At 44.9% G+C, this 15972-nt stretch overlaps 1 protein-coding gene across 1 annotated transcript in view; it reads left to right on the top strand.

The window, feature by feature from the left end:
- Positions 1-659: 659 nt before the first annotated feature.
- Positions 660-15972, top strand: part of ELMOD1 (ELMO/CED-12 domain containing 1) — a 43508-nt gene continuing 28195 nt past the window's right edge. The window contains exon 1 of the mRNA XM_015408762.1: positions 660-694. Coding sequence (XP_015264248.1) covers positions 678-694 — 17 coding nt within the window. The 5' untranslated portion in view covers positions 660-677. The remainder of the gene's footprint in view (positions 695-15972) is intronic.

Consider the following 15972-nt stretch of genomic DNA (forward strand, 5'->3'; position numbering starts at 1 on the left):
CCTGTCAGCTTTCTTCATTGTCCAGCTTTCACACCCATACACCGTCATGGGGAATATTGTGGCATGAATTATCTTGATTTTGGTCGCCATGTCTCCCATAGTTACCTTTTAAAAACAAACAAAACTTTGCCTTTAACTTCCTGCCCTGTCCTCATGCTTCACGGGGTGTGTTCACTTTTTCTTTTTTTTGGAAGTACCACATTTTAATATGATCATTCTTCACTTCATTAAATAAGAAAATGAACATTATTGATAGAGCTGTAAAACTGCTCCAGGAAACGTGTTCCAGTGGTATTACCGGACAGCTAGCCAATTAATACAGTCTGCAGCTCGCTTTTTGCCATTCAAGTTGAAATACCTTTAGGAAAGCTGCAGAACTATTTTCTTTCCTCCAAAACTCATCCGAGAAGAGAAAAGTGTTATGCTTGAAGGCCGTTGGAACGTTTCCAGACTGCCCCCTATTGTTTGCAAGTCTTACCCTTTTGTACTTGAGTGCACTTTTTATTTACTGGTTTTTTTTAAAATGTAAAGATGTTAATTATGTTTGAGCACCATGTACACCTCCTTTACTAACTGTGTTCCACTTGCTTTCACAGCATAAATAACTTCTGGAGAAAGAAAATTTGCCGGTGACCAGTTGAGGACAGTTGCTGAGAGTGAAGAACAAAGCTGCCAAAATGAAGCACTTCCTGAGGTAATGCTTTCACATCTTATTCATATTCTTCTGTCTGTGGATGTCATCGTTAAAACAGGTTACAGATGGAGTTAAGTATATATGCTGGTTTTTAAAAAATATTTTTAACTTTTCTACCAAGTTACAACATTCTTCTGTATTGAGAGTAATAGGATTCTGTGAACTGCTGAACTGATGCAAATTTAAACAGTTTTGTACATTATGCACAATTTTGTTTCTGTGCAGGGATCTGAAGTAGTCACTTTCTGATTACTTAGGGTTGCCAATCTCCAGGTGGTGGCTGGAGATCTCTTGGGATTACAACTGATCTCCAGGTAATATAGATCAGTTCAGTCTGGTATGGAAAAATACATACAGATGTGTGCTAAATGCCCACAGAATAATACAATGACAAAAGAGACTAGATTAAAGCCATAACATCATTTAGTGTCTGGTAATGAAAAACAACCACTTATTCCTTCATAGAAAAAATGGACTATAGTCCATTTGGGTCCATTTGACTTTGTCAGCAGCAGCAGTATGCTTGAAAATAAGCGAGGAGACCTCGCCCAAGTAGATTAACAGAAAAGTAAATCAATGAATGTGTCAACTTGAAGGTAACATCGAATGTGAGATTCCTATATAGGATTTGTTCCTGAGGAAAGACCAGAGGTCTGAAACACTTAAATATCCAGAATAAGTGTTGGAAGAGATATTGAATCTGGAGCAGTCTGTTAGAAGGATATTGACTGAGAGAGTTTGGAGCAGACAGCTATGTGTAATTTTATTGTATTTTTTCTATGAAGGAATAAGTGGTTGTTTTTCATTACCAGACACTAAATGATGTTATGGCTTTAATCTAGTCTCTTTTGTCATTGTATTATTCTATGGGCATTTAGCACACATCTGTATGTATTTTTCCATACCAGACTGAACTGATCTATATTACCTGGAGATCAGTTGTAATCCCAAGAGAGTTTGGAGCAGACAGCTATGAGTAATTTTATTGTATTTTTTCTATGAAGGAATAAGTGGTTGTTTTTCATTACCAGACACTAAATGATGTTATGGCTTTAATCTAGTCTCTTTTGTCATTGTATTATTCTGTGGGCATTTAGCACACATCTGTATATATTTTTCCATACCAGACTTTCTTGGGATTGTGTGTTATTCTTGTGGATATAGATAGTTCACCTGAAGGAAACAGCCACTCTGGAGGCATGTAGACACTCGTATATCTTGATAAAGAGTATCAGTGACTAGGATCTCTTTCTCTACTATTCCTGTTGTGCAGACAAAGCTACCTTCTACTGAGTCAGAACACTTGATCTCTCGAGGTCGGTATTTTCTATTCTGATTGGCAGAAGCTGCCCAGTGTCTTTCATGTCACCTATCACCTGATCCCTTTACATTTGGAGATGAAACCTGGGCCTTCTGCATGCAAAGCAGGTGCTCTTCCTGTGAGCAACCATGCGATCGCCGCTTCCTTTCTCTCCCCCCCCCAATCGCAGACCTTTTCAAAATTGTTTCTGTGTTGCTTATCTACACTGTGTTAGTTCTTGAGCCTTTGCCTGTATTGTAGCTTCTTCCAGGTCTTCCAGGCTAACAGAGGTTAAACCATCTTGTTCATGACTGTTTAGAATGGTGTGGTCACAGCTGCACTCTTTTCTATGTGGCTGGCGTGTGTGTAAGGTGAATTAATGTTCTGAATGTGTAGAACTTTCACAGGACTGTATTATAATGAGACTCATTTCCCATGCTACAGCATGGTGCTGCATGAGAGTGTCTCTTTCTTTGTCTGAATTATTCAATAACTGACACAACGGGGTGAAAATTTCTAAAACCACAAATACTGGAATGGATAGATAGGAGATTGGCCGCTGAGTCAAGAGTGCATTTTCTGTGTTGTGCGTATTTATGTTATGCCCTCTTTCCTTTCTTAGGGCATCTGTCTGCTGATTCGGCTGATCCACATTGCTGCATCTCTGGATGTGAATTCTTTCCTCCTTTCTCAGCAGATACAGTTATCACAGACTCTCCTTGTTGCTTAGGGAAATGGGCTAGGGTTGATTTCTGTATTGGGTGCTCTCCATGGTGCTGATGACTGCTTAGCGGCTTTGGTCCTAAAGCAGAAATGTTCTGCTTGCTTTTTATTTTGTTTGAGAAGCTCTCTGGACTGACCAGTTGCTTAGACTGTGGGACAGGGAGAGTAGACAGTGTTTTTTTCAGTGTGAGCGGATATCCAGTGAATGACAGCAGGTGCAATTCTGCACATGGTTGCAGAAAAGTAAGAGCCTGGCTGCAAGTTATCACAAAACTAATTGGGAAGGGAAAGTATAAAGCTACAAGTGAAAAGGTGGAAACTCTCCCCAAAAGGTTTTGAGACAAGTAATGATACTTATAGGAATATATTAAATATATTGAATATGTAAACACATACAGCATTTCAAAAGAATGTAACGCACATCATAAAGTCACACAAACCACAGAATGATGATTCTTAAAGTAATACAATCCAAAATAGTCCGCAAGCACAAGCCTTCCTATGGGCAATAACAATCCATAGAGAAAATAACAGTCCATAGAGAAAATACTGTCCAGTATGCCCTGACGGTATTCTATGTAATATTAAGACCGTTTCAAAGTCAATGCTTCATCAAAGGGTTATTGCCCCTAGGAGGGCTTGGGCTTGTGGACTATTTTGGATTGCATTACTTTAAGAAGCATCACTCTGTGGTTTGTGTGACTTTATGATGTGCATTACATTCTTTTGAAGTGCTGTTATGTGTTTACATATTCAATATATTTAGCCAGTTTGGTGTAGTGGTTAAGTGAGCGGACTCTAATCTGGGAGAACTGGGTTTGATTCCCCACTCCTCCCCTTGCACCTGGCTGGATGACCTTGGGCAAGCCTTAGTTCTGATAAGAGCTGTTCTTGAAAAAGAGCAGTTTCTGTCAAGAGCTCTCTCAGCCCCACCTACCTCACAGTGTGTCTGTTGTGAGGAGGGGGAGGGAAAGGAGTTTATAAGCCGCTCTGAGACTCCTTTGGGCGGGGTATAAATCCAATCTCTTCTCTTCTTCTTCTTCCTCTTCTATATTTCTGTGAGTATCATTGTCTTAACTTTTGGGGAGCATTTCCACCTTTTCACTTGTGACTGCAAGTTATGGCAGCTCAAGTGGAAAGCAGCCCACTCAGAGTGCTTAGAATTCTGAAAGTCTCCATTTCACTGCTGTCTGAGCAGGAGAGGAAGGCCGGACTGTGCTGAGTTATCCCCCATCTTCTTTCATGATCCCAGGAACCTGAGAGAGCCTCAGTGAGTCAAAGCAGAGGGGACAGCCTGTGGAACAGTTACCTCCTTCTCAGTATTGACTGAGCTGTGGCCATTGCCAGTTACCATCTGGTGTTTATTGAGGAGCAACTAATTCTTGAGCCAAGAAGCATTCCTGAGCTCCCCTGTGTGTAACTTGGTGTAGGATTGTGGCCTCTCACTTCTGTTATGGATACTTTATTTAAAATGCTTATTAGCCACCATTCTTCCTGCAGTGCACAAGGAAGGTGGCTTACAATCTTAATGAAATCCATTAAAAACATAAAACCAAAATTTTAAATCACGATTGAGGACTGCATTAATTCAGTGCAGTTGTAAAGAAAACAAGTCTTCAGTTGCCTACTAAAAATTGCAGGTGAGGGGGCGAGGTGCACCTCCCTAGGGAGGCTGATCCATGGTTGTGGGTCTGCCACTAAAAAGGCTTTCTCTTGTGTACTCACCAAACAAGCATCTTCGATTGATGGATCTGATAGGACAGTCAGGTGGGCCTCTCCTGTGGTCTTACTCCCTGGGCAGGAACATATGGGAGAAGATGGTCCTTCAGATACCTTGGTCCCAAGCCAGATATGGCTTTAAAGAATAGGACCAGCACTTTGAATTGGGCTCGGGAGCAGTGTAATTGCTGTAGTATCAGAGTCACGTGGAAACCTTGTATACGACTTGTGGTCTTTCAGTAAGCACTATTGACTGTGGTCTAATGAAGTCTTTTTAAAAGAGAAAAGGTAACTTGTTGGGCAGCAGTTTCAGCTTTGTGTTGGGGTGAAATGAGTGGGCAAGAATGCTATTCAGCAAAGCCCACTTTCTAAGGAATCTGTTTTAAATGACTGGCATATGGCTTGTGGAGGCAGGATCCCACAAGCATTGATTTGGGTTAACTGCATTTAAAACCGGGATGAAGCTCTCTTTCCTCCGAGGAGGAGAAGGGTTGTAGCTTGATAGGTAGAAACACGGCAAAGACTTCATCTGAAGAGCCTGGTAGCTGGTCTTTCCCAAGGTTCCTGCTTTTCGTAGCAACCCAGTGGGGCCACTTTCTGTCCACCAGATTGGTTTAGATTCCCACCACCCAGGTAATTTTCTTCTTCCTCTGATATCCTTAATTTCAGCCTGCTAGAGTGACAAACTCTGAAACTTAATTTTCAGTTCCTCACCTGCCATACTACTTCAGGGTCTATGCAATATGCCCCAACCACTTTATTGTCTTGGCCGCCCTCTTAAGAACTGTTGTCAGGTCTGCCAAATCCCTTTGAAGGGTCAGTGACCAGAAGTGCGTGTAGTTTTCCAAATGCAGCTGCACCTTTGCTCTGTTACAAGGACATCGTGGCACTGGCTGTTCTGTTCTTAGTCAAACAAAGTCTGAGTCCAGTGGCACTTTTAAGACCAACAGAGTTTAATTCTGGGCATAAGCTTTTGTGTACGTGCATACTTCATCAGATACTTATTTGATACATATCTGGAAAAGTGCACACGAAAACTTGTACCCAGAATCAATGTTCCCTCTAAGCTGTGATGCACATGCACACGAAAACTTGTACCCAGAATTATACTTCGTTGGTCTTAAAGGTGCCACTGGACTCAAACGTCATTCTTTTGCTTCAGACCAATACAACTACCCACCTAAATCTATTCTCAAATCCTTTCCCTAATAATCCCCAGCATGGCAGAAAGTGTGTGTGTGGGGGGGGGGGTATCTCTTTCTCCATAGACTTTCACTGTAGGTGGTAACAGCGGATGCTACTTCCTGATAAAACCTGGATTGTGGAAGAGAGACCACCTCTCCTCTTTCCCAGTGGAGAGCTGGGTGTCCCTCCTTTCCCAAAAGGCTTTTGCAGAAGCTGCTGCTGTGAAGCCCCCACAAAAGCCTAGCGGGGGAGGCCAGCCCCCTTCCCTTCCCCAGCCTCTCTGCACATGCTGCAAATGTGGGACAGGATCTGTGGCAACCATGAATAATGGTTTGGCTGTTAAGTTGTGGCTGTGCTGATCGTGATAAGGCAGAGTGAGAGTGTAGAATACCAACATGCAGCTTCCGCCCCTTCCCAAACCCAAGAATTTCGTGTGTTTCACTTTGTTGTAATTCCTGTTCCCTTCCTCTCTTGGTGCCCCACACTGCCCTTAGTAATACAGTTTGCAGCGACTCGAGGAACGGCTCCACATGTTGCAGCCACAGCGTGGTCCTTACTGGGCCACAGCAATTTCTCAGGGCCTCCAGGTGGCCGGGTGAACGTCGGGCCAGCCAGCCAGTCACTGGCCATGCACTGGCTCCTCCCACTGGGCTAGACTGGGGGTGGTCCTGGCTGAGCGTCCGCTTCTGCCTGGCTTCACACCTCCCCTATTTAGAGCTCAGCTGCCAGTGGCCAGTCCTCCCTTTCTCTGATTTAAGACACTCCCTCTCTCCCTGCCTTTATTTTTTTGGTTCTCTCATGTGTAATTTCATTGAAATTATTCATTGTCACAGCTTTATAGGGTTTCTAAAAATTGGGGGGAATCCGTCGGAGGGGAGGCTGCGCCTGTCTGCCCACCTCCCTGAGTGGGGGACCCCCTTAAGGGGTCTTGGGAGTCAAGCCATTTAGCAATATGTCCAGCTCAGGAGCAGTTCAATCAATCAATCAATCAATAAACCTTTAATAGCATATACAACATTAAAATCAGAAACAGAAAGTGACACAGTCAACTAAAAAACTGGAATAATTATAAAATCATGAAACGGAGTTTCCCAAATTTTTCACTCTTATCACATCAACTAAAAAATTACTCACTGCCACTGTAATCTCTGCTGTTGTATCATTCAATAGAATTTGACATTTTCTTTCATTAGAAAGGTGATATTTACCATGCAACCAAGAGTTTAACCATTTTTCCCTAGCAGATACATGCAACGAACAGTCCAGCAGTATGTGATCAATTGAATCAAGAGAGCTTGAACCACAGTCACATCTCCGTTCATACTTAGGAATATTATGAAACCTACCATACAGTAGTTTTGATGGAAAGGCATTTACTCAAGCAAGGGAAAAAGCTCTTCGATGGCTAGGGCTATCCAAATTATACAAATACTGGGGAATACATCCCACATCATTCTTAAGACTTAATGAAGCTGAAGAGCTCAGGAGCAGTTGACTGGCTTCACTCCCAGGTGGCAAGGGATCCATGCAGAGGTACCTTTGTGCGACCACCTGCTTGTCACTCTGGGTTCCCCCAGCAGGCAGGCTGGGATGGGGTTCTTTGGCCGACAGGTGGGTCGCCCAGTGCTTGGATCCTGCCCTGTGCTGCACCAAAATGCTCCAACTGCTGTAATCAGTAAAGCTGTGGCTTTTTGTTGGTGTGCTTTACTTCGTTGTAATTCTTGTTCCCTTAGAAACTCAATCAGATTTCCAGTCCTGTAGTAAGAAAGGTCATATAGATTGTTCATTGGCTTGACCAGTAGGCCAGGTAGAGTGGCCCGCCTTTCTATCATCCTCAGGTATAGTAGACCAAGGATAGGCCTGTTTGCCTCTCTGACAAGCCATCTGCTCCCAGAGATATATTTTTTTCTGGCCAGGTGTCCCAAAGTGCTGAGCTGAGACGCATATATCCTGGAACATCTGTTCTGTTTTTCTCGCCTTGTCTCCTAGTAATTCATACAAGCTGTGATGGCAGAGATGGACGTCTTGTGCAATCCCCAGTCTCCGATCTGCTGTCAGATACCAATCCTGCTGGCTTTGTGGGACTTCCTAGCTCACCAGGACCAGCTGTGAAAGTGGGCTCTGTCTCGGGTGGAGCATGCCCTTTGCACACAGTCCTTACTAGAAGCGACAGATACCGAGACAGATGCTTTTCTTTGTGGAAGCTAAAACATCCCCGCTAGTAGGAGTGGCCTGCTTTAAGCCACTGAATAGAACCATTGCCTGTGTCTGTATAAGGCAGCTCTGTTTGCCAGGGATTACCTTTCTCCAGTGGTTACAGTGGTGACTGCGGATCACAAGTCCTACATGCCACAGATCCACCTCTAAACGTTATGCTTTAACATCCCGGGGTTTGACACGTACACTGTCCAATGGCAAGCCTTTGTTCTGCCCAGCATCTTGGAGTGTGAGGAAATAATCCTGTCGTTTTGCTTAGTTCTCTGGTTTTCTTCGCCAACCACATTTTTATCCTGTCCCTTTTTCCCCTCTAAAGGAGCTTAGGGTTGTTTACTTGAGATGATTCTCTCCCCTTTATATTTTTATTGTACAGCCACAGAGATTAGAAGTCAAGTTCTCCTGGCCCGTGCCAGTGAGCCCATAGATTCTGATCCCTGTAGAGAGCTCTTGGTTGTGTCTGGTTTCCCATCATGGCTCATAAAGTATCCAGTCTTCTGCGTCTATGGGCTTTTCACAAAGATCAATGTGTATGTTTGCCCGATATTGATATTCTGTATGCACAGGTGCGTAATGCTTTGTGTTCATGCATGCCGCCATGTACAGCACCACATAGAAATTTAATGTGCCTGTGTACATCTCTAATTCTAATGAACCTCCTCTCTCATTTTTTTTAAAGTGAAAGGATTGTGGGAATGAGACCCTATTGGCTGTTACTGCCCTCTAAGTCAGCGTGCCGATTCTATTAATTTTTCTCATTTTCACCACTCTGAAAATAAAGTATCTTCTCGGTTCCAGATCTTCTGCAAGCGGCGGACCATTTTTTGTGTGTGTCTGTTGCTGTTCTGACAACCCACGTTGTTATGCGTTGCTAACCAGCCTTTCAGTGCCAGCAAATCTCTTGTCATGTGTGGAGAGTCCCTTATGCATTCCAGTCACGTCAAGAGAAATAAATCATTGAGGCAGCTGAATCAGGAGGACGAACTGCAGAATATATAATGTTGTGTTTTTTTTAACGTCTTCCCTCTGGTATGGACTCCGGTTGCTATGGCGTTTCCCCCCTCTGTATCTAAGTGGACGGATAAGCAGAAAACTCTTCCTTTATTATACCTGGCAAATTAGTTGCTTGTGGGATACAAGCCAGGACACACACACACACCCCGAAGAAAAGGCCTGTGGACCACATCTGACATTTATTCCATTTGTGATGACGTCCTCCGTGCATTTAGTCTGACCTCCGTTACAAGCCCCACAGAAATTCCTCAATCTGGAGGTCAAATCTGCTTTATTTGTTCCCTCTGCTTTCCTGTGAATTTGTCAGGGGTGTTTTGTACACTCCAGGTTCTGCTTCCTCTCCGAAGCGTAAATGAAACTAATCAGAGTGTCATAATGAATGCGTGTGGTTCAGCAAATGATATTGTGCCAGTCCCGAGCAGACAAGACGATTACCCAGCCTGTCACTTGTTTCTCGTGCCTAAAGCTTGGTTTTCATAGAGCTGGCTTCTGTCTGTGAGAGGAGGAAAGAGCTGTGGAGGCATTTCACACATGCTGGGGGGGGGGTCGCGAAGAGTCGGACTCAACTGTGCGACTGGAGAAGAACAAAAAGGGGAGGTGGTCTTATGCCCCACCAGTGCCATCTTAGGTGGCGTGTAGAACCCAGGGGGAAGAGAGCCCCTGGCTGGCGACCGGTTAGTTGCCTTTGCCTTTAATGCTTTACTGGATGCCCTTTTCAGTCAAATAGATTAGCACAGAACCATAGAATCCCAGAGTTGGAAGGGTCCATACAGGCCATCTAGTCCAACCCCCTGCTCAGTGCAGGATCAGCCTAGAGCATCCCTGGCAAGTGTCTGTCCAGCCACTGCTTAAAGACTGGCAGTGAGGGGGAGCTCACCACCTCCCTAGGCAGCTGATTCGACCGTGGCACAACTCTTACTGTCAAAAAGTTTTTCCTAATATCCAGCCAGTACCTTCCCACCCTTAATGTAAACCTGTCGTTGTGAGTCCTGTCCTCTGCTGCCAACAGGAACAGCTCCCTGCCCTCCTCTAAGTCGCAGCCCTTCACATACTTCAAGAGAGCGTTCATGTCCCCCATCCAACCTCCTCTTCTCCAGACTAAATGTTCCCAAGTCTGTCCTCATAGGGTTTGGTCTCCTATGGGCCCCCGATCATCCTCATCGCTCTCCTCTGCACCCACTCCACTCTGTCCACATTCTTTTTGAAGTGAGGCCTCCTGACCTGCACTCAACACTCCAGGTGTGGCCTGACAGATGCAGTGTACAGCGGGACTATGACATCTTGCAGTTTGGATGTTATGCCTCTGTTGATACAGCCAAAGATCACATTAGCCTTTTTGGCTGCTGCATCACACTGGCTGCTCATATTTAACTTGCGGTCCACCCGTACCCGAAGATCTTGTTCTCACACACACTGCTACCCAGAAGTATATCCCCCATCCAGCATGTATCCTTGCTACTGTGGTTAAAACATTTCATTTCATTTCCAGCTAGAGATGTTCAAGGTATTGTGCAAAAATATAAAACTGGAAAAGTCATTTTAAAATTATTCAAATAATCACTGTCTGACTTACCTGAGAAAATGGTCTTTCACGGGCTAGTGGAAAGAGTCTCGGGGCAAGCCGTCCTAAGCTTTCTAGGATTCCAAAGAATGGGTGCCTCGATATGAGTGTGGTTGGAAGGATCAACATGTGGGGGAAACTTTCTAATCCATGTGCAGGCTTACTCAGCAGCAAGCCCCACTTCATTCAACTGGGCTTAGTCTTCATGGGATTTTAACCTCAATGTTTTAAACGTAATAGTTGGCATCTGGAGACCGGCTGCTATACCAGCACTCAGTTCAACATTAACAGAAGAGTCGATGTGTCATGTTAGTTCTTTTTGGGGCCCATTGCACTCACACATACTTCCCTGTAAACAACCGCAGTTTCAGGAAGACACGTCAAGATCAGTGCTCACAGAATTCTGCATGTGGTGGTTGCCCCTCACGCCACTATCTCTGCTTACCTTCTGTGTACACAGCAGCTACCGCTATGGCAAGTGAAGTATGGGTCTCTGGTTTTGGCTAGGAGCCCAAGACTCCCGAGAACCAGGTCTCTACAACTGGTACAGGATTTGGGCACTCAGTGGGTGCGTTCAGACGCGGCCTTTCTGCCGGCATAAACTGCACCGGTTGGAACCGGTGCAGTTTATGCCGGCAGAAACGCGATCAGACTCACCCTCCATCTTGTGAATGCCTCCGTTGGACGCCCGCTCACATGCTGCGGAGTTTGAGCAATGCGCACAGGCAGCCATTCAAGAATGGCGATTTTTGCGCATGCTCAACCCCCCCCCTTACATTTAAACTTTAAAGGTAAGCACTTACCTTTAAAGTTTAAACCCCAACCTGGCCTCCCTGTAGTCCCGGACTCCTACGGGACGGTAAAGTAAGGGCTTTTTTTTTAAAAAAATAAACAAACGCTCGGGGCGAAGGTTCGCCTGAGCGCATATCGCTTCGTTTTTTTTTTTAAATGGCGGGGGAAAGCCGGAAGCCTCAGGTTTCCGACGGAAGTGGCTAGGCACCGGTGGAGAGCGATCAGACGCCGGTTTGTATCGGAAGCCACTGTTGTACTCTGTTTACCACCACTTCGGACCTAGTGGCAGAGTACAACGGTGTAAAAGGATTTACAACGGTTAGGGACGGGAGGCAGATGTTCGCCATGTGAACGCCCGTAGGTACACCGGTTGGAACCGCCACCCTAACCGTTGTAAATCCCCCGTCTGAACGCACCCAGTAAGTATTGGAGGCTGATGGAGGGAAGGAAAGAAGGAAGCCTCTCTAAGAATCTCTGCAAAGAACAGATTATCATTACTTGGGCTGGTGCCCATTTTTCTCAATGGGCCCTTTTAAAAATTGCTTTGGTGAGCAGCTGTGGACACACACACCCTTCTGGTTGCTTTCTGCTTCTTGCCTTATTTAAATTCTGAGTTCCTTTATAACAAAGCTCTGACTTTTTAGTATAACAATCTGCCTGAGATTTTTTTTCATATTTTACTTAAACTGCCTCATCCAGATTTGACTCATGCTATTAGGATAAACTCTGGTAGTGCTGGGGCCATTGGATTTTTTAAAAAATACATGGATTAATCAAGATTTGTACTGTTGGCTTGGTCGGGAAGATGGGAAGGCAGGGCAGGGGTTTATGCAAGCAATACAGCCTTTCTGACCCGGATAATCCAGGTGCGGCCAATCTTGTCAGATCTTGGAAGCTAAGCAGGGTCAACCCTAGTTGGTACTTGGATGGGAGACCTCCCAAGGAATACAAGAGCCATGACGAAGGGGCAGGCAATGGCAAACCATCTCTGTTCTTCTCTTGCCTTGAAAACCCTACAGTTTGACGGCAAAAAAGGACCTTCCTCATATCGGTGCCCCACTTTGGCATTTCACATCCTATTAAGGCAGAAAACACACAGTGCAATCCTTTGCCCTTCTAAGCCCATTGAACTCAGTTGACTTAAAAGGGTGTAACCCTGCTTGGGATTGCACTGTTAGTGAATGCTGACGTCAATGTTACATTTAACTAACATTTGAAAGAATTTCGTGTTGGCGAGGGAAAAGGGACTTCTCTGCTTTCCTCCTGATCCTTGGACTGTCCTTAAGAGATTACTTCCATTTGATAAGAACATAAGAGACGCCAATGTTGGATCAGGCCAATGGCCCATCTAGTCCAACACTCTGTCACACACAGTGGCCAAAAATACCAGGTGTCATCAGAAGGTCCACCAGTGGGGCACAGTGGACACTCCTGCAGAGTGCAGGGGGTTGGACTAGATTACCTGCAAGGTCCCTTCCAGCTCTAACATTCTATGATTCTAAAAGCCCTCGCACTGTTGCCCTCTCACTGTTGATCGGCAGCATCAGTTTGAATCCTTTCTGTGTAGTCCCATCATTCTCAGGGGGATGCATTATGTTGTATAAAAACGCTACTCTTTTAACTTAAATACATTATTTGATGGTTTTAGTGGCTTTAGGAAAGTCAGGTCATCTTAAAGTTAAAAAAACAACCAACAACAAACCACTAATCCATTTCATAAACAGTGTGCTTCCATTGCAGGATTTCTACAAGCAAGAATTTGTTTTTATTAAAAAACAGCCATTGAAAAGATATCAGATTTAGCTGTACTTGCCACTCTTGTTCCTAACGAAGATCTCCAGTGTCATAAGTTTAAGATGGAGGAGTAGTATATCATTTGAAGGTACCCACCAAAATGACTATTCTCTCTCTCGGGCTATTTATACCAGGCTATCTCTCTCTTGCTAAATCATAGTGCTTTCTTCGTAGTGCCCGCTGTAGGTTCCCTCTGCTACCTCTACTAACTTTTAGGTGCTGTGGTTGGGACAAGATCGGTCTTGTTGATTCTGCTTTGAGTGGGCGCAGCTGCGTTTTACCAAACCACCCAGTACTCGGATCAAGTATGCCTTGCTGGATCGAGAAATCCCAGTAAATGTGCGCAGGACTGCAACCAAAATATCACGGTGAATGCCGTTTTGAGGTGGAATAACAACAGCACTGAACGAGTCCTTTCAGCCACGTTCTTCCTTTCTCCATGACTTACAACTTGGTGTCACTGTGTTGACATGCAAGGCCTTTGACTTTCAGCAAGAGCAACACACTTGTAGCTTAGTGGTTTTCCCTCCTCAAAAAAATAAAATAAAATTAGTTGTTTATGTTGATAGGTGCTTTATGAGAGCAAAACAATACTGTGCTAAGCGCTATGCAATGAAAATGCATGGCCCAACCTGTAGCTTGCATACATGGGAAGCAGAATTAATGGGGGAGATTGTGGTATGGAAGCTTCCTGTGTGCGGGTCTGGGGTTTGGCAGAATTCATGGTGTAAATTAGAACACCCTGCTGACTTTTTATTTTGCAGGTTTCTGGGGTAGTGGGGGCTATGCTTCTTCCCTCTTTTTCTCACCCTCTTTTCCATCCTCTTATTCTCCTGTCAGAGCCTCAGTGCCTTGAAAAGTGGATCTCAGACAAGTTCAAGTGGTGTGGCTTTATGGAGCTGTGAAATGCACAGACTTTCTGGAAGGAGGGGGAAAGTTTGCTTAAGGAGACCTTGATCGATTTTTTATTTTTTTTGCATGAGTCTGAATTGGTTATTCAGTTAATTTACGTATCAACAAAGCCATGGCTTTGAGCCAGTTCGCCCGGCAAGGCGGGATACAAATTGAAAATGATAAATAATAATAAATAAATAATAGAAAAGACTGTGCGTGTGTGTGCTGTAGCTACCACCATCTTAAGAGGAATTCTCTCCTGTGAGGAAGGAGAGAATGCCTGTTCCATGGTGGGTACTGTCACAATTGATCATTTAAAAAAAAATGTTACCCAGTTAATCAGGGTACCCATTTCTAGTGGATCAGTTAATTAAACTAATTGATTAAATGTTGTATCCCTTAAAAAAAAAAAAAGCTCCCAAAGATGGCAGTGTAATTTGTAAGTGTTCTGTGAATATTTCCTGGTTGTGAAAGGGCTTCAAAGTCAGGGGATTTAACCTGTGTTGACATTGTGGGTGTGTGGACACCTAACATCATCCATATGTACACACACACACTTTCCCTTCTGTTCTCTTTCTTGCGATGCCTGTCCATGGGTAGTATGGCCATATCACAAAACTGAGTATGTGTTTGATAGTAAGTACCTTTTTTGATACTAAGCATTCTTTTTATTTTAAGTAATCTCACTTGTTGCTTAATCACTGGGTAGTTGGCACTTCTATCTACCCTCTACACGCCTTGTTATGTCAGCATCAGCAATGCAGCCTTATGCCCTGTAGACAGGGTTGGGCACTTCATTCACACTGGAGAATAGAATTGGCACGGTTTTGGATGTTTGGATTCCCCCCCCCTCCCCCGAGAACATCCTCTTATGTGGTGCTGTTCTTCTGCTTCGGCTAAACAAGAGTGCATTAAATGTGTGATTCGGGCAACCCCGGAGAGAGACTTTGTCCAAGGACACTTTGCTGACCCAACAGACCCTGTTCCCAGTTCATTCCAAGGATGCCTTGCTGACTCTACAGACCCTGTTCCTAGTTCATTCCCAGCCATGCTGATTTTAATCTAAGAATCCACTGAAGCTCCTGATAGGGAATGCCTCCAAGTGACCTGTTACTCGCCCTTCTCTTATCTGTCTTCACATGCATCCAGTTTGGTGTAGTGGTTAAGTGTGTGGACTCTGATCTGGGAGAACCGGGTTTGATTCCCCACTCCTCCACTTGAGCTGCTGGTGTGTAACCTTGGGTCAGCCATAAATTCTTTCAGAGCTGTTCTCTCAAGGGCAGTTCTTGAGAGAGCTCTCTCAGCCCCACCTACCTCACAGGGTGTCTGTTGTGGGGAGAGGAAGGGCAGGAGACTGTAAGCCACTCTGAGACTCCGAGTGAAGGGCGGGGTATAAATCCAGTCTCCTCCTCTCCTCCTCTTTATCTCCTTCTTGCAAAAAGGGGAAAGGGCCATTGGCCTTGGCAGGACTTGAGAGTTGTGCCCTGGCTGGTGCTGTGGGCAAGTGTGTGCAGCTCAAGACCCCACTGTGCATATTTTCCTGCCAGGCCCCCTGAGATTCTGGAGCTGAGTGCGTGAGGTTGGAGGCAGGGCCAGAGTGGGAATCTGTCATATAGCAGGCAGAAAGTACTTATCTAATAATCAGACAAAAGGTTAAAAAAAAAAGCCAGGCTCCTACTATTGATATCACGGTATGGCGTATTGGATTCATACTGCAGTCCACTCCGTAGGGGCTAGGGTTGCCAGCCTCCAGGTGGGGCCTGGAGACCTCCCAGTATTAGAACTCATCTCCAGACAACAGCGATCAGTTCCCCTGGAGAAAAATGGCAGCCGTGGCAGGTGGACTGGATGGCACTGTACCCTGATGAGGTCCCTCCCCTCCCCAAACCCCACCCTCCCCCAGTTTCTACTCCCAGAATCTCCAGGTATTTCCCAGGCCACAGTTGGCTACCTTAATAGGGGCTGATATTTCACAGCCCTGTTCCCTTTTGTGCCTGAGGAAAAGGCTGTAGCCTGAGTGTGCACAGTTCCCGGTAGCTTGCTTAGATCCACCCTTAGGTCATGAAGTTTTGCATTTGTGCC

Source organism: Gekko japonicus, unplaced genomic scaffold (genome assembly GCF_001447785.1).
Source record: "Gekko japonicus isolate JY-2015 unplaced genomic scaffold, Gekko_japonicus_V1.1 scaffold2828, whole genome shotgun sequence".
In the NCBI taxonomy this organism is placed as follows: Eukaryota; Metazoa; Chordata; class Lepidosauria; order Squamata; family Gekkonidae; genus Gekko; species Gekko japonicus.